The sequence below is a fragment of the Pithys albifrons genome, chromosome 27 (genome assembly GCF_047495875.1).
Source record: "Pithys albifrons albifrons isolate INPA30051 chromosome 27, PitAlb_v1, whole genome shotgun sequence".
Classification (NCBI taxonomy): Eukaryota; Metazoa; Chordata; class Aves; order Passeriformes; family Thamnophilidae; genus Pithys; species Pithys albifrons.
Window position 1 is genome coordinate 3,694,467 of NC_092484.1, and position 22,712 is coordinate 3,717,178.

General features: G+C 52.0%; 1 protein-coding gene across 7 annotated transcripts in view; it reads left to right on the top strand.

Annotated features, from left to right (window-relative positions):
- Positions 1–22,466, top strand: part of RFX2 (regulatory factor X2) — an 88,592-nt gene extending 66,126 nt beyond the window's left edge. For 6 of the 7 annotated variants that reach the window (XM_071578121.1, XM_071578118.1, XM_071578119.1 and 3 more), the window contains 12 exons: positions 282–463; positions 4,286–4,405; positions 5,374–5,489; positions 6,314–6,432; positions 6,765–6,877; positions 8,539–8,690; positions 9,952–10,049; positions 13,185–13,334; positions 14,579–14,787; positions 15,596–15,749; positions 18,882–18,924; positions 19,051–22,466. In XM_071578121.1, coding sequence (XP_071434222.1) covers positions 282–463; positions 4,286–4,405; positions 5,374–5,489; positions 6,314–6,432; positions 6,765–6,877; positions 8,539–8,690; positions 9,952–10,049; positions 13,185–13,334; positions 14,579–14,787; positions 15,596–15,749; positions 18,882–18,924; positions 19,051–19,157 — 1,563 coding nt within the window. In that variant the 3' untranslated portion in view covers positions 19,158–22,466. The remainder of the gene's footprint in view (positions 1–281; positions 464–4,285; positions 4,406–5,373; positions 5,490–6,313; positions 6,433–6,764; positions 6,878–8,538; positions 8,691–9,951; positions 10,050–13,184; positions 13,335–14,578; positions 14,788–15,595; positions 15,750–18,881; positions 18,925–19,050) is intronic. The other variant, XM_071578117.1, reaches the window with a different exon arrangement.
- Positions 22,467–22,712: the final 246 nt, after the last annotated feature.

A 22,712-nucleotide genomic window follows, 5' to 3' on the forward strand; every position in this document is an offset into this window, starting at 1 on the left:
TCTGCAGGAATTCAGCCAAGTCCGAGGTGGACACTGAGTGTGTTCCAATGCAAGATCCAGCAGCATTTTGATTTGGGTTGTTACCTTTGGGCTGGGGGGGCTTTTGCCATCCTTAAAAGTGATGAATTATAAATGTTAAGTTGTGCAAATTAACTTGTATTAATTAACTACTCAGCAGTAAGTTCTCCTGAACTCCGACGGGCTCCAGATGTTTGAGGGCAGACCCTTCTCGGCTCAGCCCTCTTGAGACTTGCCTGTTCTCTGTTTTCCCATCCCTAAAGCTCCAGTGGCTGTTGGATAACTATGAGACAGCAGAAGGTGTCAGCCTTCCCAGGAGCTCCCTCTACAACTACTACCTGAGGCACTGCCAGGAGCACAAGCTGGACCCCGTCAATGCCGCGTCCTTCGGGAAGCTCATCCGCTCCGTGTTCATGGGGCTGAGGACCCGGCGCCTGGGCACCAGGTTGGTGGGCATCTCCATTGGAAAGAAACCCAACAAACCCACCTACAGCTTCTCCCAGGTGGTCTAAGAACCTGCTGAGCATCCTTTGGAAGGCACAAGTTGTTCTTCTGAGATAGACAGAAAGAACCAACTGTGATCCTGTGGGAAAATAAGTTTGGTTTGAACCGAGGATTCTTCTCGTCCCTTTAGTGTCCCATTAACTGAGGGAATGGCTGGAGCTGTGCCAGGGGGTTGGGATGGACCTCAGCAAAAGGTTCTTCCCCCAGAGGGTGGTGGGCACTGACCAGGCTCCCCAGGGCAGCGGGCACAGCCTCAAGGCTGCCAGAGCTCCAGGAGGGTTTGGATGATCCTCTCCATCCTGGCAGTGATCCCAAAGCCGGGATCTCCTGGTCTGACTGACAGCTCAGTCTGACTGACAGCTCCTCCCGAGGGGAGGTGGAGGGGCAGGCCCTGAGCTCTGCTCTGGGACCAGGGACAGGACCCAGGGAATGGCTGGAGCTGTGCCAGGGGGTTGGGATGGATCTCAGGGAAAGGTTCTTCCCCCAGAGGGTGGTGGGCACTGCCCAGTCTCCCCAGGGCACTGGGCACGGCCCCAAGGCTGCCAGAGCTCCAGGAGGGTTTGGACAACACTCTGGGGGACAGGGTGGGATCGTTGGGTTGTCTGTGCAGGGCCAGGGGTTGGACTGGGTGGTCCTTGGGGGTCCCTCCCAGCTCAGGATGTTCCAGGATTCTCTCTTGTCTGACCAAGGGGAGGTCACTCATCCTCACTGCTGTCGCTGTCACCCAAATTCTGGTTCAGCAAAGCCATTTCTCCCTTTGAGTCCAGTGAAGATCCTCCAGGACAGAACCTTTGATGCAGACAAGCTGTTAAAGTTTTAAATGGTTTATTTCTGAAATCCTCAGAGCATCAGGTTGAGTCTTGTGAGAAGATTTTTTTCTTTTAAACCACCAAAAATCTGTAGGATGTTACAACAAAAGAAAATACACTCCTGTAATTACAGGTGTGTCCTTCAAGGGAGCCCCCAGAGCTCCTGCCCAGCTCAGTGTGCACCTTATCCCAGCTTGTAATATAAAAAAGTAGGTGGTATACAGAGAAAGAGTGATTTCCCTGATTGTGTAAGATTTTATTATAAAATTCAAGCTTAGATATTTGAGCTTTTAAACAAGAACAAACCCAGATGTGTTCAGGGCATTGCACAGCTGGAATGTGGAGGTGACTGTCATAGGAAGAGCAGGGGAGAGTTTGGATTTCTTTAGATTGGGTCAAGTGCACAAGCTCTGAAATAATTTTCTTAAGGGAGAGAAATTCTTTAATCACATCAAGGATTAAAGGAAAAACAAGTGAGGGTAAAACCCACATAAAACTGCAGATGTGCAGGTTGAGAAGGAGACAGGGAACCTCAGGAAGCATGGACAGACCTGGCCACCATTAGTGTCTTATTCATTAGAATTTTAGATTATAAAGGCAGCTTTTATTTAATTTGCAGGCACTTGAAATCACTTAAGACAGGGCTGAACTCGTGGTGTCTGTAAAACCTTTGGTACAGTGACTGAACAATTGAACTGGCCCCCTGAAAAGGGAAAATTCTCCCAGCAAAAGAAGAACCCAATTTGACAAATAGTCCTGTCTCAAATTTCTCAGATTTCACTGGGATTGAAAAAATTCCACTGTGGTGGAAAAACTTTTAACCAACACATCTCTCTAATGTGGTGGAGTCACATTCCCCTCAGGAGCATCACAGCAGCAAAGGAGGAAGAGCTACAGCCCCCTGTGCTCCCAGAAAGCTTCCAGTTTTCCCAAAACCTACAGAAATTAGCAACTCCAAGAACAAAACCACATCAAAGCTGTTGCTGTGAAAATTCTGGCAACACAAAGACATTCTTCTTATCATAGTTGTCTGCTTGGTTTTCTCCAAGCCTTGATAAAGATGGAAGTTTGTTTTTATGGAAAAAGCAAGTCCTTAAACCCTGATCCAATAGCAAAGTGTCCCCTGTGGTCTCTGTCATTCTGTTGAATAATAGTTTGTATTGTAACAGTTGCCTCCTCTGCCCCAGTTACCATGGAACAAACCTGGCTGGGCTTAAACCTGGATTTAAACTGAGCTTCCCCAGTTGCCATGGAACAAACCTGGCTGGGCTTAAACCTGGATTTAAACGGAGCTTCCCCAGTTGCCATGGAACAAACCTGGCTGGGCTTAAACCTGGATTTAAACTGAGCTTCCCCAGTTGCCATGGAACAAACCTGGCTGGGTTTAAACCTGGATTTAAACTGAGCTTCCCCAGTTGCCATGGAACAAACCTGGCTGGGCTTAAACCTGGATTTAAACTGAGCTTCCCCAGTTGCCATGGAACAAACCTGGCTGGGCTTAAACCTGGATTTAAACTGAGCTTCCCCAGTTGCCATGGAACAAACCTGGCTGGGTTTAAACCTGGATTTAAACTGAGCTTCCCCAGTTGCCATGGAACAAACCTGGCTGGGCTTAAACCTGGATTTAAACTGAGCTTCCCCAGTTGCCATGGAACAAACCTGGCTGGGCTTAAACCTGGTTTTAAACTGAACTTGGCCACAAGTGGGTTTAAATGTCCTGGTGGAGGGGGGGATGGCATTCCTTAGGTCGTGACTTCAGCCACTCAGATTGCCTGGAGAAGTTGGGAGTGTTGGCAAAAGAACCTACACTGCAGGACCAGGGTGACCCTTCCACTGCAGAGGGACCTGGACAGGCTGGAGGGATCTGGACAAGGACCTGGACAGGCTGGAGGGCAGGAGGGCTCTGCAGAGGGACCTGGAGAGACTTGAGGGATGGGCTGATCCCAATGGGATGAAGTTCAACAAGGCCAAGTGCAGGTCCTGCCCTTTGGCCACCCCAAGCCCTGCAGCGCTCCAGGCTGGGCACAGAGTGGCTGGAGAGCAGCCAGGCAGAGGGACCTGGGGGGACTGAGGGACAGGAAGCTCAACAGGAGCCACCAGTGTGCCCAGGTGGCCAAGAAGGCCAAGGGGATCCTGGCCTGGATCCAAACTAGCGTGGCCAGCAGGCCCAGGGCAGTGACCCTTCCCCTGGACTCTGCCTTGGGGAGGCCACACCTTGAGTGTTGTGTTCAGTTCTGGGCCCCTCAGTTGAGGCAAGAGATTGAGGGGCTGGAGCGGGGCCAGAGAAGAGCAACGAGGCTGGAGAAGGGACTGGAGGTGGCACTGAGTGTCCTCTGAAACACCTCCAGGGACAGAGAATCCACCAGGTCTTGATCCAACCCCACTGGGATCAGCAGCCCAGGGCACGGAGTGCCAGAGTGATCCCAGTGGGGTTGGATCAAGGGTTGGACTTGATGAGCTCAGAGGTCTCTTCCAACCCAAGTGAGAAGAGAAGAGCAACGAGGCTGGAGAAGGGACTGGAGCACAAGTGCTGTGGGGAGAGGCTGAGGGAGCTGGGGGTGTTCAGCCTGGAGAAGAGGAGGCTCAGAGGTGACCTCAGCACTGTCTGGAACTGCCTGAAGGGAAGTTCTGGCCAGCTGGGGGTTGGTCTCTTCTCCCAGGCACTCAGCAATAGGACAAGGGGGGCTCAAGCTCTGCCAGGGGAAATTGAAGTTGGAGATGGGAAAAAACTTCTTTGCAGAGAGAGTGCTCAGGGATTGGAATGGGCTGCCCAGAGAGGGGGTGGATTCCCCATCCCTGGAGGTTTTTAAGGTGAGACTGGACGTGGCACTGAGTGCCCTGATCTGGTGATCACAGTGGGGTTGGATCAAGGGTTGGACTTGATGATCTCAGAGGTCTCTTCCAGCCCAGCTCATTCTATGGCTCTGTGATAATCTCCACGTTGCTGCTTCCAGGGGGAACTCCAAATATCACTACTATGGGATCCGCCTCAAGCCGGAGTCGCCGCTGAACCGCCTGCAGGAGGACACCCAGTACATGGCCATGAGGCAGCAGCCCATCCACCAGAAGCAAAGGTAGGGGCTCCCAGGGCCTTCCCAAAGAGCTCAGCAGCCCAAATCCTGGGGTTTGGCTTTCCCTGGGGCAAAGGGAGGGTGTTGAACTTGAGTTCAAACCCAGGCGTTGGTCTGAGCCATGGGAGGGTCCAAAAACATTTCCAGTGGCTGCCCCATCCCTGGGAATATTCAAGGCCTGTTTGGATGAGAGTTTGAGCGACCTGTTCTAATGCAAGATGTCCTTGTTTACTGCAGTGGGCTTGACTGGATGGCCAATATAGGACCATTCCAACCCAAACTATTCTGTAGTTCCATGGAATCTGCCTATTCTGTTTGCCAGTCGCAAAGACCACCATATGTGCCACCTTTCCCAGCATCCCTGTAGCCAAACTGGTTTAAGGTCTCAGCTGTGGAGATGTTTGTGCCAAATCAGTGTAAAGGACCTGGGGGCTTGTGCTGTATTGGGGTGGGTTCTGGTTTTTGGGGGGTTTTGAGGGGTGTTTTTTGGTGCAAAAGTGCAAGTTAAATAGTACTGTGGTTAGTCTTGTGTCTGAGTGATTTTAAAGATCAAACACAATGTGCAGAGGGATGTGGAGTTTGGATTTGGAGTTGCCTTGGAAAGCTTGGACACTTCTGGTGGTTGCTGGAGTGAAGAAGGAGCAGAATTTATTTCTTCAGCTCCCAAACAGAAGTAAATGCAAAAGTCAGCCCTTGAGGCAGAGTCTGCTCTGGAAGCTGCTCCAGCTCTGCTTCTCATCTTTGGTTTTTGGTGTCACCTTGGGCAAACCTCTTAACCCTTTTATTTGTGTCTTGGGGAGGCTTTTCAGAAGGAGCTTCTCATTGAGTCAGGGATGGAAATGCTCAGCCCTCAGTGGCTGAACGTGACCTCTGTGTCCCACAGTGAACACCCAGCTCCACTCAGCCATGTGGGAAAGGACATGGGTGTGTTTGTGGTGCCTGTGGGGGTCCTAACCATGCCCTGACTTTAGGTACAGAGCAGCCCAGAAGGTGGATGGCCTGGCAGAGAGTGGCTCCAACAGCACCCCCCACACCACGCCGGAGCAGTCGGTGGCTGCCCAGAGTCAGCACCATCAGCAGTTCATAGGTGAGGACACTCCTTTCATCATCCTTTATTCACACCTAGCTTGGTTTTTCTTGTCCAGCAAACCCCAACTGTTCTGCATTTATTTCCAAATAAATCTACAGGATTAGATATTTCACATACAGTGTTTATTCTGAGAAGGTTTTTTAACATCACACTTGCAAATTTATTTACTGACTCCTGTGCCCCCAGGAGGGCTTTCCTTGAGTTGGTTCTCTTTCAGAATGTTTTTAATCCATCTGGTTTTATCCAAACTGCATGGAAAACTGGAGGTCCTGCCAAGCCTTGGCAGAGGGAGGAAAGCAGGTCTCTGTCTTGCAGAGCTTGCAGTGCAAATCCAGCTGGAGACTTTCTCCATGGAGACCTTCTCCTGGTGGGACAGCCCTCTGGTGCTGCATCTACGTGTCTCCCTCACCTCCAGCTGAGGCAGCAAACCCCAGCCAGCTCTGTCAGCTCTTGCCACCTCTGCTGCCCAATTATACTGCCCATTGTTCTCCCAAAATACCAGAGAGATGTTTTTTCAGGCTTTGGAGAAAACCTAATGGAAGTGTGGGAGATGAGGACAATGTTTTCTTGTTTCTTTTATTACAGCCAGAAAAGATAGAAAGAAAACATTTTGCTTTCCACACTGAATAAATGGGCTGCAGTTGTTTGCTTTTCCCAGAATACCAGCACAAATCAGGGAGAAAAACAGATTGTCAGTCTCATTTTTCCTGTTTCATCCCGACTGGAACATGAAAAAGCCACTGGGACAGCAGCACCTTTTGCTCTCCTGTATTCCAAGCGTTCCCAGCCCTCACCATCTTTCCCAATGTCTTTTTCCCTAGATGTAACCCATGTCTTTCCTGAGTTCCCAGCCCCTGATTTAGGGAATGTGCTCTTACAAGAAGGTTTCACCGTGAACGACGTGAAAACTCTGCAGATTCTTTACAGGCGACACTGCGAGGTGATGGTTTGGAATATTATTTGGAATATTGTGTGGGGATGAACTGATTTATTCACTGATGTGGGGCATAATTCCTGTGCTCATCTCACACCCCACTCTTAGGCAAAGCTGGAATATACAGGGAATGCTTGATTTGTTAGGAATTACAACCCAAATATTGTGCTTTATGTCATTGTTTTGCCAGGCACCCTGTTTTGTGTCATGTTGATTATCCCAACAATGCCATTTCCCTTATTTTTCCTGTAAATTATTCACTGTAAGTGGCAGCACACGAAGTGTGTGTTGACAGGGGGCTGGCAGAGCCACTAACGAGTTGTGTCCTTTGTTGTCAGGTGACTTTGGATGTTGTGATGAACCTCCAGTTTCATTACATCGAGAAAATCTGGCAATCCTTCTGGAGTCCAAAGGCACCACCTAGTGATGGTCCCACTGCTCTGCCTTCCAGGTACTCCCCAGCCTTCCACTGCTGCTCAGTGCTCCATTACTTGGGCATTATTTTTCTTTTAAAGGTGCATGAAGTGTTTTTCAGCTTCTTAAGGCTTTTTGAGTCCTTTGGAGAACTTGAAACTTTGGGCAACGCTCTGAGGGACAGGGTGGGATTGTTGGGGTGTCTGTGCAGGGCCAGGAGCTGAACTGGATGGTCCTGATGGTCCCTTCCAACTATAAAAGTATTTACTGCCCTGCAGAGTTGGGACAAAGAGCATCAGAAGTGTTTAGTACAATGGAAACACAGAGTTCAGACCTCTGAGGGAAGTGCCTGCTCTGAGGATAGAGAATCATGGAATCATTAAGGCTGGAAAAGCCCTCCAAGATCATCAAGTCCAACCATCACCCAACACCGTGTTCTCCACTAACCCATGTCCCCAAGTGCCACATCCACACACCTTTTGCACACTCCCAGGGATGGGGATTCCAGCACTGCCCTGGCAGCTGTGCCAGTGCCTGAGCACCCTTTCAGTGCAGAGACTTTCCCAATATCCCAATATCCAATCTAAGCTGCCTCCCCTGGGGCAAACTGAGGCCAATTCCTCTCATCCTCAGTCTGTACATCCATGTCCCTCATATCTCCTGGAGCAAGAGCTGATCCAGACCACAGAGATGAACAGGGAGGGGATGCTGCTTTCCCAAGTGCCCATCAGGAGGAGATAGTAGAGATTCCCTGCCAGGAACCAGTGACATCCCCTGGCTCTGAGGTTTGAGGGACTCTCTGAGGTTTTAGGGGCATCCAGACTGACTCCCTACCTTGCCTGGCTCTCCAGGCCTTGTGTTTTGAGGCCCATCATGGCAAATGAAGCCACTCTGCTCTTTGCTCTCCTGCCTGGCTCGTTGTTGTGCCTTTTCCTCATCTTTATGTGCTGAGAGTTGCCAGAGACAAGTTAGTTGCAGGGTAATTTCAAGTTGCCAAGAGACAGGGGAGTGGAAATAAATGAAACCACAGAAAATTGAAAAGGTGAAGGTTTCCTCTTAAAATTTCTGTCCCAAGTCTGTCCTGTCCACTTCCACTGAGGAAATAAGGATTACTCATATGGGTTTTTTCTGTTCAGAAGAAAAACAGTACAACTCTGAGTAATAAGAAAAAATCCACAAAAATCTGTGGAATATGTTCTCATCCAAACACCAAGTCTTCTTCCTTATGAAAATATTCAGCATTTGAAGGTGTTAAACACCTTGAAAATGTTTGTAGTGTCTCCCAATATCAGCTAATCTGCTCCTACATTGCTGCAAACTTTTTGTCCCCAGTGCTGTGTCTGAGGTGGTTCAGAGCAGAGGAGAGAGGAGGGAGGTGGGAAGGGCTTGGAAGTGGCTGGGGCTGGAGGGAGGAACCAGCTGAGCCTTTGCCTGCTGAAATGACTGTGCTGAAGGACAATTCCCGGGGACAGGAGTGTGTGAAAGGCACTGAGGCTGCAGAGGGAAGAGGCCAAGCACAGGAGGGAAAACTGCCCAGAGTTTTGCAGAGACAAGACCTGTACAAACAATCAGACATTTCCTTTTGAAAGACACCTGAAGGCTTTTTCTCTGCTGCAAAACTGGTTGGGAATAAAGTAGGGTGGTGAATGCACCGAGTCCAAAGCTGCTGCTGACACTGTGCCCTTCCTCCTCCTGCAGTGAAGAGGAACCTGAAGGGACCCTCCCAAAGGACAAGCTGATCACTCTGTGCAAGTATGAGCCCATCCTCAAGTGGATGAGGAGCTGTGACCACATCCTGTACCAGACCCTGGTGGAGATCCTCATCCCCGACGTGCTCCGGCCGGTGCCCAGTGAGTACCCCCAGCCCTGGCAAACACACTCATGGAATGGTTTGGCTTGGAAAGGACCTTAAAATCATCTCATTCCACCTCTCTGCCATGGGCAGGGCTGCCTCCCACTATCCCAGGTTGCTCCAAACCCTGTCCAGCCTGGCCTTGGGCTCTCCCAGGGATGGGACATGACTCACTCCCTCTGGTTCCCACTTCCCACAAAGATTTCCCGTGTAAAAACTGGTGTAGAGGTGTTTGTTTGGCTACAATACCATGGCAGCAGCAATGTTGCTCCTGCTGCTTTGCTCTGGGGTGATATTTTGTGGCCCCTGGGAATTCCCATGCCCTTTAAATGTGGTGCTTTGCATGCCACATCTCCTGGTTTTGGCCAGGAGTCAGGTCCAAGCATGGGCTGCACACACCTGGAAGCACAGGTGATCCTTGGGAGATGTTTCCTTGGAGATCATATCTTTGCTGTCTCCTCTGGCATCTCCTGGAAATCAGGGGTCACCTTTTATTTGGGAGATTAGAGATGGGACAGAGAAGGTTTTCTCTCTGATTTGGCTCCCTAGTGGGGTACAATGTGTCAGTCTCCCCAAAAGCTCAGCTCAGCCCTAGGCTGGGCCTGGCACTGGAAAGCTGAGCAGGACTGGAAAGCCATGACCCCCTCAGGACTGTTGGCAGTCCCAGGCTGGGGCACGTGGGTGTCTTTGAAGAGCAGATTTCACTGTTTGAAAAATGCTCAGAAGGGCCATGAATGAGAAGAGGATGAGAGAAAATAGGAATTATGAAAATTGTAGAAAACATTCAGGTTGGAAAAGACCACTGAGGTCATTAAGTCCAATCACATAAGAATAAGAGTAAGAATAAGGGGAAGAATAGGAGAAGGAGAAGGAGAAGAGGAGAAGGAGAAGGAGGAGGAGGAGAAGGAGAAGGAGAAGGAGAAGGAGAAGGAGAAGGAGAAGGAGAAGGAGAAGGAGAAGGAGAAGGAGAAGGAGAAGGAGAAGGAGAAGGAGAAGGAGAAGGAGAAGGAGGAGGAGGAGGAGAGGGAGAGGGAGAAGGGGAGGAGAAGGGGAAGGGGAAGAAGAAGGGGAAGAGTTAGAGTAATAACATTAAAGAATAATTTGAGTGTCTCTCAGGACTCAGCTGATTTCCTTGGTGCCAAACCAAGCTCTCAGCTAACCAGACCACAGACTGTGCTTTCCCCAGCAGTGCTAAGCTAGGAAGTGGTGCCCAGAAATATCCCAGAACAGCCTTTCTAACTGTGCAGCCTCCTTTGCAGGCACACTGACCCAGGCCATCCGGAACTTCGCCAAGAGTTTGGAAGGGTGGCTGATGAATGCCATGAGTGAATATCCCCCCGAGGTCGTGCAGACCAAGGTGAGCAGGGTGGGCAGGGGGGCTCAAGGAGTGGGTGCATGTGGCAGTTTTCCACAGAGATTGGAAATCTTTGCTGGAGTTTGACCAGTTTTAGTCATCTCTCAGGATTAGCACAGTGGAATGATTAATTCTGAACCAAAAACCAGGTTGGGCAATTCCTTTGCACCAGGAGCTGGTGCTGCTCTGTCCACAGAGCCATTCCTGTGTCCTGCAACTGCAGATAAAGCTTTGTGTGAGAAAATCATGAAGTCATCAAATATCCTGAGCTGAAAAGGATCCACAAGGATCAGAGTCCAACCCCTGGCCCTGCACAGACACCCCAACAATCCCACCCTGTCCCCCAGAGCGTTGTCCAAACCCTCCTGGAGCTCTGGCAGCCTTGGGGCTGTGCCCACTGCCCTGGGGAGCCTGGTATCCCTGCCCTGGTATCCCTGCCCTGGTATCCCTGCCCTGGAATGAGTCTGTCCTGGAAAGCACAGGACCCCTCACGGAGTGAATGGCATTGCCAAGCTCCAGTAGGAACCAGCAGGTTGAGTAGGAGCCAGTAAGTTCAGTAGCAACCAGGAGGTTCAGTAGCAACCAGGAGGTTCATTAGGAGCCCAAGGTTCCTACCCCCCTTTCCTAAAGCCAGGGATTTTGCAGCCTGTTCCCACCTTGCTGGTCTCTGCTGGAGTCAGAGTGTGAAAAGCTGATAGTTTAGAAAATGAATAATAGAATCATTTAGGTTTGGGTCCTTCCACCTGACTCACCTGCTCTGTGATGAGCACATTTTACCTGGTGGAGCATCGTGTTGCCCAGGCAACCAACTGCCATCATGGGAGAGGTGAAAGTCCTTCATTCCCTACAAACAAACCCAAACCAAACAGTGCCCAAAGAGATCCAGTTGCTCCACAAACCCCACTGTGCCTTCAGCATGTTTCACAACCAAAGGATTTACAGAGTTGTTTTGACCCAAGGATTAGGCTGGAAACGACCCTTTAAGATCATTGAGTCCCCAACACCACCAAGGCACCACATGCCCAGGTGTCACATGCAGATGTTTTGTGAACCCCTCCAGGCTTGGTGCCTGGCCCAGTGCCCAGTGTCAGGAATTAACACTGTTCACATTTTGGTCTGTGTTTGTGCCAATGCCACCTGTGAAAAGATTTATCCTTTTCCTACCAAGTTCTAGGGAAGAAAAGCTGAGAGAGTGAAGGCTTCGTCCTTGAAGACAGAGTTTGCATAAAGTTACTTGAGTCTCTCCTATTGGTTGACAGCCTTTGGAGGAGAGCTGAGGGAGGGGAGAGCAAGGAGGAAGAGAGAGAGAGTAGCAAGGTCTGTGACCTCTTCCTGGGGTGTGGTGGACACACCTCCCTGGGCAGACATCTCCAGCGGGCTCAATAAAAGGAGGGAGGGCTCATGCTCTTGGGGTTGGTGGTTTCTTCCCCAAAAAGCCAGCAGGGACACTGCTGTCTGCCAAGGCCTAGAAGATGTATCCCCTGCCTTCAGGGGAGTGTTCTGAGTTGGTAGGACAACCTTCTGTGAGTAACTCTTTGGTGAGTGGGTGTTGGGGTCACCTCTTAGTCCCGAGCAGGGGCGCAGCGTGGATGGCGGTCAGAAGAGCTCAGGCACAGCAGACATCAGAAGGCTCACAACTTAGAGAGTTTATTCAAGATAGATAACACACAGATCCTCATAGCTCAAAGTAGAAGTAGTTCCTAGAAGTTCCTATTACATCATCTCACATCCTACTAGATCTAACTCTCAGTAACATCCACACCTTTTTTGCCCTCTCACATCCAACAAACCACTACATAATTGGTTAACCAACTCACCTTACATACACCACAGCCTCTCATTGGTTACAAGCCACCACACATACTCCAGGTAGCTCTGTTCTCTTAAGGTAGGACTCCAAACAGCTTTCCTTAAGGGGTGCACTCACTGTCACCCCCCACAAGTGGGTGCTTAAAGTAAACAATAAATAACGGCAGAGGAAACCGGACACCACACACAGACCGATGTGATCAAGTGAACGCCCTTTATTTCACACTGCACAGGGTTTATACAGAGTTAAGGACATTCAGTTGGCTAAATTGAACCTCACGCCATTTAACTGCAAATCCCCACTGGTTATAAAGCAGATCTCACAAGTCCAGTGTTCATATGAACTCATCCTAAATGTTTTCAGGAACATCTCCGGTGTGCTGTGAGAAACCTGAGGAGTTCCCATGAGAAACCTCCGGGGAGCTGCTGGGAACTCCTAGGGAGGGATCTCTTCCCTACCGGTCTGCAGCAGCTGCGGCCTTGACCATTCTCAGCTGCTTTCAGTCTCACAGGGTCTTATATAGATCTGAATTGCTCACTCTTGACTTTTCTGTACCAACAGGTGCTCACATGTTTGGGTTATTGCTTTAGTCTCCCTCCTTCTCTCTCCCTTCTCTTTGGGTTCCTGCTATTTGGTCCTTCCTGTCAATAAAGACACTGTGTTTTCTGAACTCTCCACAGTGCTCAGCCTCACTTTTCCAGCTGTAGAGCCCACCCTGTCACCCCTGGGCAAGCCTTGTGTCTTGGGTTGAGCTGGCAAAACACCAACTGCCCCAATACAGAATGTCAGAGCCTCCCTCCCCCTCCACCGAGTAAAGGGAGGAAAGGAAAAAAACTTAAACCAGATTTATGCTTTAACTATATATTTATACAGAAAAGAGAAAATTAAAACTACAATATAACACACACAAGTTAGATATAACAAGAAATAACTTCCTACTCCCCATCGAAAACAGATTCTAGCACTCTAGATCTATAAGCACCCTAAAAGACACTCAGCAAGAAAGAGAAAGTATAACAAGAAAATGTTTCTACTTCCCTGAATTCAAACAAAATACGATGTAGCAGCAGCAGGAGCAGGGCCCAGCACAGCAGAACAGCTGGAGCACATCCTGCCTGTACTTCAGCCATGATGGAACTGAACTAACACCTCCCACTCCTGCGCTGATGTCTTAGGTTTGCATCATCTGGTATGAAATATCTCCCTGGTTACTTAGTCAGGCAATACCTGTCTCTCCCAATCCACGCAGACTCCCTGAGCCTGCTAATTTGAGGCCTTGCTGAACCTCCTACCCCGTGGCAGGGCTCAGTGTCCCCGCTGTGTTGCAGGTGGGGGTGGTGAGTGCCTTCGCGCAGACCCTGCGCCGATACACGTCCCTGAACCACCTGGCGCAGGCGGCACGGGCGGTGCTCCAGAACACCTCCCAGATCAACCAGATGCTCAGCGACCTCAACCGCGTGGACTTCGCCAACGTGCAGGTAACGGTGCCCCCTGAATGCCCAGGGGGGCTGCTGGCAACATCCACCTGGTTGGCAGTGCCAAAAGGTGGTTAAAGGAACAACTTGGTGGGGGTTTGGTGTTGCTTCTCCAGGTGAGTTTTCCATCTCGCTCTGAATAGGGGAGAGGTGACCTCAGCACTGACTAGAACTACCTGAAGGGAAGTTCTGGCCAGGTGGGGGTTGGTCTCTTCTCCCAGGCACTCAGCAATAGGACAAGGGGGGCTCAAGCTGTGCCAGGGGAAATTGAAGTTGGAAATCAGAAAGAAATTCTTTGCAGAGAGAGTGCTCAGGGATGGGAATGGGCTGCCCAGAGAGGGGGTGGATTCCCCATCCCTGGAGGTTTTTCAGCTGAGCTTGGCCGTGGCACTGAGTGCCATGATCTGGTAAAGGGACTGGAGTTGGACCAAGGGTTGGACTTGATGATCTTGGAGGTCTTTTCCAACCCAATCCATTCTGTGATTCTAAAGGGAGATGGAGAGGAGGAGGCTCAGGCAGGATCTTGGCACTCTCTACAACTCCCTGACAGGAGAGAGGAGCCAGGTGGGGGTCAGGCTCTGCTCCAGGGAGCCAGCAGCAGGACAAGAGGGCACGCTCTTAAGCTGTGCCAGTGGAGGTTTAGGTTGGACATCAGGAAAAAATTCTTCACAGAGAAAGTGATCAGACTTTGGATTGGGCTGCCCAGGGGGGTGGTGAAGTCACTGTCACTGGAGGGGTTTCAGGAGAGACTGGATGTGGCACTCGGTGCCATGGTCTGGGTGACAGGTGGTGGTGGGGGACAGGTTGGACTCGATGATCTCAGAGGGCTTTTCCAGCCCAGTTGATTCTGTGATTCTGTAAGGAGCTTTTGTAAATAAGAGTCATACAATCATGAAAGTTGGAAAATATTTCCAAGGCATCAAGTTCAACCTTCATCTGAATCCCACCATGTCCCCAAGTGCCATATCTACTTCTTTCTTGAACACTTCCAGGGATGGTGTCTCCACCACTTCCCTGGGCAGCCTGTTCCCATGTTTAACCACTCTTTCACAGAAGAGTGAAGAAGTCCTACCAACAATAAAATAGTTTAATAATAATATTGTATTGTGGGTGGATTGGAGACTGGAGACAATATTCAGAGCTGATTTGGAGCCCTTGGCTACTAGAAATGAAGCTGAATTCCTGGGTTGGGATACACCACCGTGCAGGTTTGGCATGAGTAACTATCAACCCTTCTTCCTGAGCAGGAACAAGCCTCGTGGGTGTGCCAGTGTGAGGAGGGCATGGTGCAGAAGCTGGAGCAGGATTTCAAGCTCACTCTGCAGCAGCAAAGCTCTCTGGACCAGTGGGCCAGCTGGCTGGATAACGTTGTCACTCAAGTCCTGAAGCACCACGAGGGCAGTCCCAGCTTCCCCAAGGCAGCCAGGCAGTTCCTGTTGAAATGGTCCTTCTACAGGTACATTTTCTTTCTCATTTTGGAGGTATTTCTGCATTGGGCTTTGGGCATGTGTAGAGCTCCTAAAAAAGCCAAGGGCAAGGTCTTTACTCCCATTGCAAGGGTGAAAGTGAGTCTGTTGATCCTCTGATGTCTGAGGTTATTGATGAGGGAATTGATCTCAAAGAGTTCAAGGTGTATCCATGAGAGAAAAGCAGTTTGGAATGCACCCTTCAGGAGGAAAAAGCCACCTGAAGAATGTAACAGTCCTTGTAGCCAGTAGAATATTCCCATGTGTGCTTAGAGGACTGACCAGCCAATTATGTGATGACATGCTGTATACAAGAGTAGATAAAAAGTGAAGCTGTAACTAAAAATAAAGCTCTTTGTTCTAAGTTCAAAGCCTTCTGTTCCTGCTGCTGCCTGAGTCTGTACAGACCTCTTCTGACCACCATAACTAACTAACTAACTAACTAACTAACTCTCTCACTCACTCACGCCCCATAGCCCTACACCCATGACTGGTTAACTGTGGCTCTGGCACAGAAGGGAGTGTTGTGTCTCCTGTGTGCTTTCAGGGTGGGGATAAAACCATTCAGGTTGGAAGAGCCTTCCCAAACCATCAAGTCCAAACCCCACCATGCCCAAACAGGATGGGATGCTCCATCCCCTCATTTTGACCCTCTTGGGTTAGAGGCACAAACAACCCCACAGCACCTTCAGGGCCAGGAATTCAGGGTCAGGAATTCAGGGTCAGGAATTCAGAGTCAGGAATTCAGGGTTAAGGATCAGCAGCACCTCTGAACTGTCCTTGCCGGCTGGTTTGCAGCTCCATGGTGATCCGGGACCTCACCCTGCGCAGCGCCGCCAGCTTCGGGTCCTTCCACCTCATCCGCCTGCTCTACGACGAGTACATGTTCTACCTGGTGGAGCACCGCGTGGCCCACGCCACGGGGGAGACGCCCATCGCCGTCATGGGAGAGGTGAGAGCCCCCTTGTGCCGGGAATTGAAACTCTTGGTATTTTGGTCTGTGTTTTTGCTCGTGCCACCTGTGAAGATTTATCCTTTCCCTGCCAAGCTCTAGGGAACAAAAGCTGATAGAGGGAAGGTTTTGACCTTGGAGACAGAGTTTGCATAAACTAAAGTTAATTGAGTCTCTCCTATTGGTTGACAGACTTTGGAGGAGAGTGGAGGGGGGGAGAGGAAAGAGGAAGAAAGAGAGCAGAGCCTGGGACCTCTACTGGGGAGTGGTGGCCTCACCTCCCTGGGTAGATGTCACCAGCAGGCTCAATAAAGGTGAGAAGGCTCATGCTCTTGGCATTGGTGGGTTTTTTTCCCCAAAAAACACTGCCTGCCAATGCCTTGAGGATGTAACCCCTGCCTTGGGGGAGTGTTCTGAGTTGGTGGGACAACCTTACATGAGTAACTCCTTGGTGAGTGGGTGCTTACATGTTTGGGCTTATGTCTTTAGTCTCCATCCCTCTCTCTCCCTTCTTTGTGGGTTCCTGCTATTCAGTCGCTCCTGTCAATAAAGATCCTGTGTTTTCTGAGCTCTCAGTGGTGCTCAGCCTCACTTTTTCAGCAACTGTAGAACCCACCCTGTTACATCCCCCTGCCCTGCAAACCAGCCCAGCCTCAGCTCTGCGCGTCCTTAGCGTGTCTCACAACCACCTGGGCCAAAGGATTTACTGAGTCGTTTCAAGGATTGAGCTCCTGGAACATCTTCATGGGTTTTGGAGTTTGGAGGCTTTCATTAGCAAATTTGCAGATGACAACAAGTTGGGAGGGAGTGTCGACCTGCTGGAAGGCAGGAGGGCTCTGCAGAGGGACCTGGGTAGATTGGGAAGATCTGTGGAAGGACATGGACAGGCTGGAGGGCAGGAGGGCTCTGCAGAGGGACCTGGGTAGATTGGGAAGATCTGTGGAAGGACCTGGACAGGCTGGAGGGCAGGAGGGCTCTGCAGAGGGACAGGCTGGAGGGATCTGGAGAAGAACCTGGACAGGCTGGAAGGCAGGAGGGCTCTGCAGAGGGACCTGGATAGACCTGAGGGATGGGCTGATCCCAATGGGATGAAGTTCAGCAAGGCCAAGTGCAGGTCCTGCACTTTGGCCACCCCAAGCCCTGCAGCGCTCCAGGCTGGGCACAGAGTGGCTGGAGAGCAGCCAGGCAGAGGGACCTGGGGGGACTGAGGGACAGGGAGCTCAACAGGAGCCACCAGTGTGCCCAGGTGGCCAAGAAGGCCAAGGGGATCCTGGCCTGGATCCAAACTAGCATGGCCAGCAGGCCCAGGGCAGTGACCCTTCCCCTGGACTCTGCCTTGGGGAGGCCACACCTTGAGTGTTGTGTTCAGTTCTGGGCCCCTCAGCTCAGGCAAGAGATTGAGGGGCTGGAGCGGGGCCAGAGAAGAGCAACGAGGCTGGAGAAGGGACTGGAGCACAAGTGCTGTGGGGAGAGGCTGAGGGAGCTGGGGGTGTTCAGTCTGGAGAAGAGGAGGCTCAGAGGTGACCTCAGCACTGTCTGGAACTGCCTGAAGGGATGTTGTACCCTGGTGGGGGTTGGTCTCTTATCTCAGGCAACCAGCAGGAGAACAAGAGGGCACAGTCTTAAGCTCTGCCAGGGGAGGTTTGGGTTGGATATCAGAAAGAAATTCCTTACAGAGACAGTGCTCAGGCATTGGAATGGGCTGACCAGAGAGGGGATGGACTCACCATCCCTGGAGGTTTTCAAGATGAGACTGGATGTGGCACTGAGTGCCATTGGCTGGTGATCAACCCTTGGACCAAGGGTTGGACTTGATGATCTCAGAGGTCTCTTCCAGCCCAGCTGTCTTTATGATTCTATGAGGTGTGGAGGAGGGAGGAAAAGAATCCCACACTTCTCTCCATAACCTGTGGAAAAACCCCTGGCTTTGGGATTGCTGCCATCAAACACTAAATGAAGCAAAAAGGTCCAAGAGTTCCTTCAGCAAGTGAGCTTCTTCAGGCCCTGCAGGCTCCAGCATTACGTGCACAGACAGACACTGGTTTTGTTGTGAAGAAGAGAAATGATGGGTTGTTTGTGCTGTTTGGGGGGGTTGTTTTCTTCACCAGTCAGGCAGCAACTGGTGCCTGGCTTGCAGGCAGGCCCTGTCCTGCCTGGCTGAGGCCACAGCCAGTTTCTCCCTCTGAAATGCAGAGGTAAAAGCCCCAAATCAACCTATGACAGCAATATTGAAACTACTGTGAGATTAAACCTGAGCTCATTTGCTCCTTGAAAAGTCGTGCTGTTCTCTTCCTTCCCTGGAGCTCATGTAGGGAGCCAAACCAAAGCCTTTTGGTTTTGCTTTGCCTTCCCCTCCCACACTGCTCCAACTGCAGCACGCTGAGTTCCCACTGTTCCTGCAAAACCTCTGCCTTTATTGCTATTAAAGGAACATGAAAGGCAGAGAGTGGCTTCCTGCAACACCCAGCTGTGGGAGGCTTTCATCCCCCGGGTTTTTCCTTCATTAAACCCTTGCAATATTCCTGTTCTCCGGGAGGAGGCTGATTCTTCCCAGCAAAGGAGGATGAATCGTGTCCTTCCATTTCCACAGAGCTTTTGTAACTTCTGCTCTCCTCAGCTCCTGCCCAACTTCCCATGACTTCTCAGCATTATTTTGATAGCAATTTGGTGCTTCCTGGCATCGAAAGAGACATCTCCAGAACCAGAGATACCCTCAGCTCTCTGGTTCCACTTGGCACAACTCTTGGCATGACTGCAAAGGCCTTGCAGGGAGGTGGAATGAAGGGAGAGTCCAAGAGGGGGGATTTGCCCAGAAGATGCAAAAGGCTGGACAAAAGGCACCATGCTTTGCTCTGTGACATCACTTGGGACATGGAGAAATTCCTCCCTTCATTTCAGAGCTCCATCCTCCCTGGGTTGTTGTATGTGGTGTTTGCCCAGAGGTTGAAATGGCAACAAAAGACTTTTCCCCCCAAACATGTGGTTGGTTTTGCTTCCTGCTCCCCACCAGCAGCACTGCTGATGCTCATGGTCTCTCCTTGTTGGAATTGTTTGGTGACAGATGCCACCAAGCAGGTCTGGCCCTTTGAGTCTGCAAAGCCTCACTGACCTTGGAACTCCTTTTTCTTTCAGTTTGGTGACCTCACGTCCCTGTCCCCAACACTGCTGGACAAAGGTACACAAGGGAAGTCCTCTGGGCCAGGGTGGGGTGGCTGTGGGAGGGCAAACCTCGTGCTGCTCTGCTGGGAGAAAGCCCCTGTCCCTCTGGTGCCCACTGTGACGCTGAGCTGTGCCCCTGCAGATGACATGGGTGAGCTGGGCCCCGAGGGGGACACGGACCGCGCCATGGGGGAGCCGCTGGTGAAACGCGAGCGCAGCGACCCCGGCCACTCCCTGCAGGAGATCTGAGCCCAACACTCTCCCTCCAGCTGGACAACCACCTCCAGAGCCAGGTTGGATGGTCTCAAGCCTGAGCCTCCTCAGATCTGTGTTATTAGTGCCTCTTAGTTTCTCTTTCTGTTCGTGTTCAAGGATGGGCTCCGGGGTGAGCCGGGGCAGGCGCTGGCACGGGGCTGCTGTGCCACCCTCTGCCCTCCAGCGTGGCTGCTGGCTGGAGGGGGAAGCTCCAGAGCCTGTCCCAGCAGTGGAAGCGTCCATGGACAGCAGCAGATTGGATGTGCCTGGCTGGGAGAGCCTGTCCTCCCTCCCCAGTAGGAGTGAGGTGGACAAAGGAGGCTTTCTCTTTCAGGGAAGGTGGTTTGGGTTCCTTCCCCACTTCTCAGACTTCACTGTGATACAAACTTGAACCAATCAGTGCCCAAGAAGAAGGAAAAGTACCTGACTCTTCTCCTCCAGCCTTTCCAGACAAGCTGGCCGGACTCTGGCTTTGCCAAATCACTTGCACGGGGGAGCACAGGACAGCTGGGCTCTCTGTACCCACCTGGGCAGAGGGCTTCAGGCTGGCATCCCTCTGATCCTGGGGGACACGAGTGCTCTGGGACTACAGGATGAGCATTCCCACCTGCTTCCCACGGCTCCCCAGCTTGGCATTTCACCACTGATCCCTGAATGCTCCCAGGGCACTGTCAGGCCAACTCAAGATACCAAAGGACTCCAAGGAAGTGGCACCTGGTTGCAGAGTGTGTTTGTTGCCTATGGGCAACCCCCATCCTCCAGGGTGCCCAGGCAGAGGAGAACTGGTCCCACATCCTGGGCTGTGTGAAATCCTTGCTCCATGTCCTGCTCTCACACCAAAGGAGGTGCAGCCATGACTGGAACAGGGCGAGGAGATGCGACCGCAGTGCCTTAGGGTGGGCCACGTTCCTGCTGCCCCTGCTCTGGGTGATCCAGCACAGCCCAGAGTGATCCACCACAGCCCTGACTGATCCACCAGCAAAGCCCTGACTGATCCACCACAGCCCACAGTGATCCACCACAGCCCAGAGTGATCCACCACAGCCCAGAGTGATCCACCAGCAAAGCCCTGACTGATCCACCACAGCCCAGGCTGATCCACCACAGCCCACAGTGATCCACCACAGCCCACAATGATCCACCACCACAGCCCAGACTGATCCAGCAGCTCCCCCCATGGAGTGAGGGACTGTCACAGACCCATGGGGGGCTCAGCACCCTGGTGACATTGTCCCTCTCTGAACCCCTTTGTCTTTCCCTGCAGGGACAGTGGGGGCTGAGCTGGGGGAGCTCAGTGGGGTCTCTGCTCCCTTTCCATGTCCTGTGAGGTCTATGCTGACATGGAATGCACTGGACTGGTGTGGGCTGTACTGGGGCAGTATGGGCTGTACTGGGGCAGTGTGAGCTGCACTGGGATGGTGTGGGCTGCACTGGGATAGTGTGGGCTGCACTGGGGCAGTGGGGGCTTTACTGGGATGGTGTGGGCTGCACTGGGACGGTGTGGGCTGCACTGGGCAGTGTGGGCTGCACTGGGGCAGTGGGGGCTGTACTGGGATGGTGTGGGCTGTACTGGGGCAGTGTGGGCTGCACTGGAGCCGTGTGGGCTGCACTGGGGCAGTGTGGGCTGTACTGGGGCAGTGTGGGCTGCACTGGGGTGGTGTGGGCTGCACTGGGATGGTGTGGGCTGCACTGGGGCAGCGTGGGCTGCACTGGGATGGTGTGGGCTGCACTGGGATGGTGTGGGCTGCACTGGGATGGTGTGGGCTGCACTGGGGCAGCGTGGGCTGCACTGGGATGGTGTGGGCTGCACTGGGATGGTGTGGGCTGCATTGGGGCAGTGTGGGCTGTACTGGGATGGTGTGGGCTGTACTGGGGCAGTGTGGGCTGCACTGGAGCTGTGTGGGCTGTACTGGGATGGTGTGGGCTGCACTGGGGCAGTGTGGGCTGTACTGGGGCAGTGTGGGCTGTACTGGGATGGTGTGGGCTGCACTGGGATGGTGTGGGCTGCACTGGGATGGTGTGGGCTGTACTGGGGCAGTGTGGGCTATACTGGGATGGTGTGGGCTGCACTGGGATTGTGTGGGCTATACTGGGATGGTGTGGGCTGCACTGGGCAGTGTGGGCTGCACTGGGATGGTGTGGGCTGCACTGGGATGGTGTGGACTGCACTGGGGCAGTGTGGGCTGCACTGGGGCAGTGTGGGCTGCACTGGGATGGTGTGGGCTGCACTGGGGCAGTGTGGGCTGTACTGGGGCAGTGTGGGCTGCACTGGGGCAGTGTGGGCTATACTGGTATGGTGTGGGCTATACTGGGATGGTGTGGGCTGCACTGGGGCAGTGTAGGCTATACTGGGATGGTGTGGGCTGCACTGGGGCAGTGTGGGCTATACTGGGATGGTGTGGGCTATACTGGGATAGTGTGGGCTGCACTGGGGCAGTGTAGGCTATACTGGGATGGTGTGGGCTATACTGGGATAGTGTGGGCTGCACTGGGGCAGTGTAGGCTATACTGGGATGGTGTGGGCTGCACTGGGGCAGTGTGGGCTATACTGGGATAGTGTGGGCTGCACTGGGGCAGTGTAGGCTATACTGGGATGGTGTGGGCTGCACTGGGGCAGTGTGGGCTGGACTGGGATGGTGTGGGCTGTACTGGGATGGTGTGGGCTCCAGGGCAGAGGAGGGGGCAAGTCTGTCCTCAAGCCAAACTGCAAAAACCAAGCCCCGGGGCAAATCTTTCTGTGAATAAAGGCCGTGTCATAAATAGCTTTTATTATTATCATTTCTAATGGTGCAGCATTTGGTGTGAGCTTTTCCAGGGGTCTCGTGTGTATTTGCATAGCAGAGTATATTCTGTCCAGGTCTCTTATTTCCCCATTCCCAGCTGGTACTAAGGGAGCTGTGACACTTTAAAACACTTTACAAATGGCAAGGGAAACCAAAGTGTGTGCAGTGGCACATCTTCCCTCTGACTGTCCTGTGCTCTTGTTGTCAGGGTGATGTTTGTCTGCAAGTGTCTCATCTGGGAGTGGCAGGAGAGAAGTGAGAAAGGCAAATTTAAATGTAAAGAACAACCAAAACTGGGGTCAGAGTCCATGTTTTGGATCCTGCTGATGAGATAAGAGGGTCTGAAAAAATAGCTGAGCAACCAAGTTTTAACTACCCTGCTCCCACTGAGGGCAGTAGGAAGTTCAGCTGGAACAGTGGCCCTTCCCCAAGGGACCCCAAGAAGGAGATGCTCTGGAGCAGCTCTGTGTGAGCAGCCTGGGGAACCACCTAAACCCCCCAAGCACAGAATTCCCAGCTAAACCTGAATAGCAATAAAAATGTCTCAAATGCTCAGGCCTGTACAAGGATTGTTGTGGTCCCATTTCTTCTGTATTCCCTGAGAGGAGATGTCAGGAGATGCTGCAGCTCTGGGGGGATGCAGGAGCTGCCCAGTGCAGGGATTTACAGCCCTTTGGGCAGGGATCCCGTGTCTGCAGGAAGGCAGGATGCCCATGGAGGATGCAGGGATAACCCCCCAGCACACCCTCAGAGGGGAGGAGTGGCT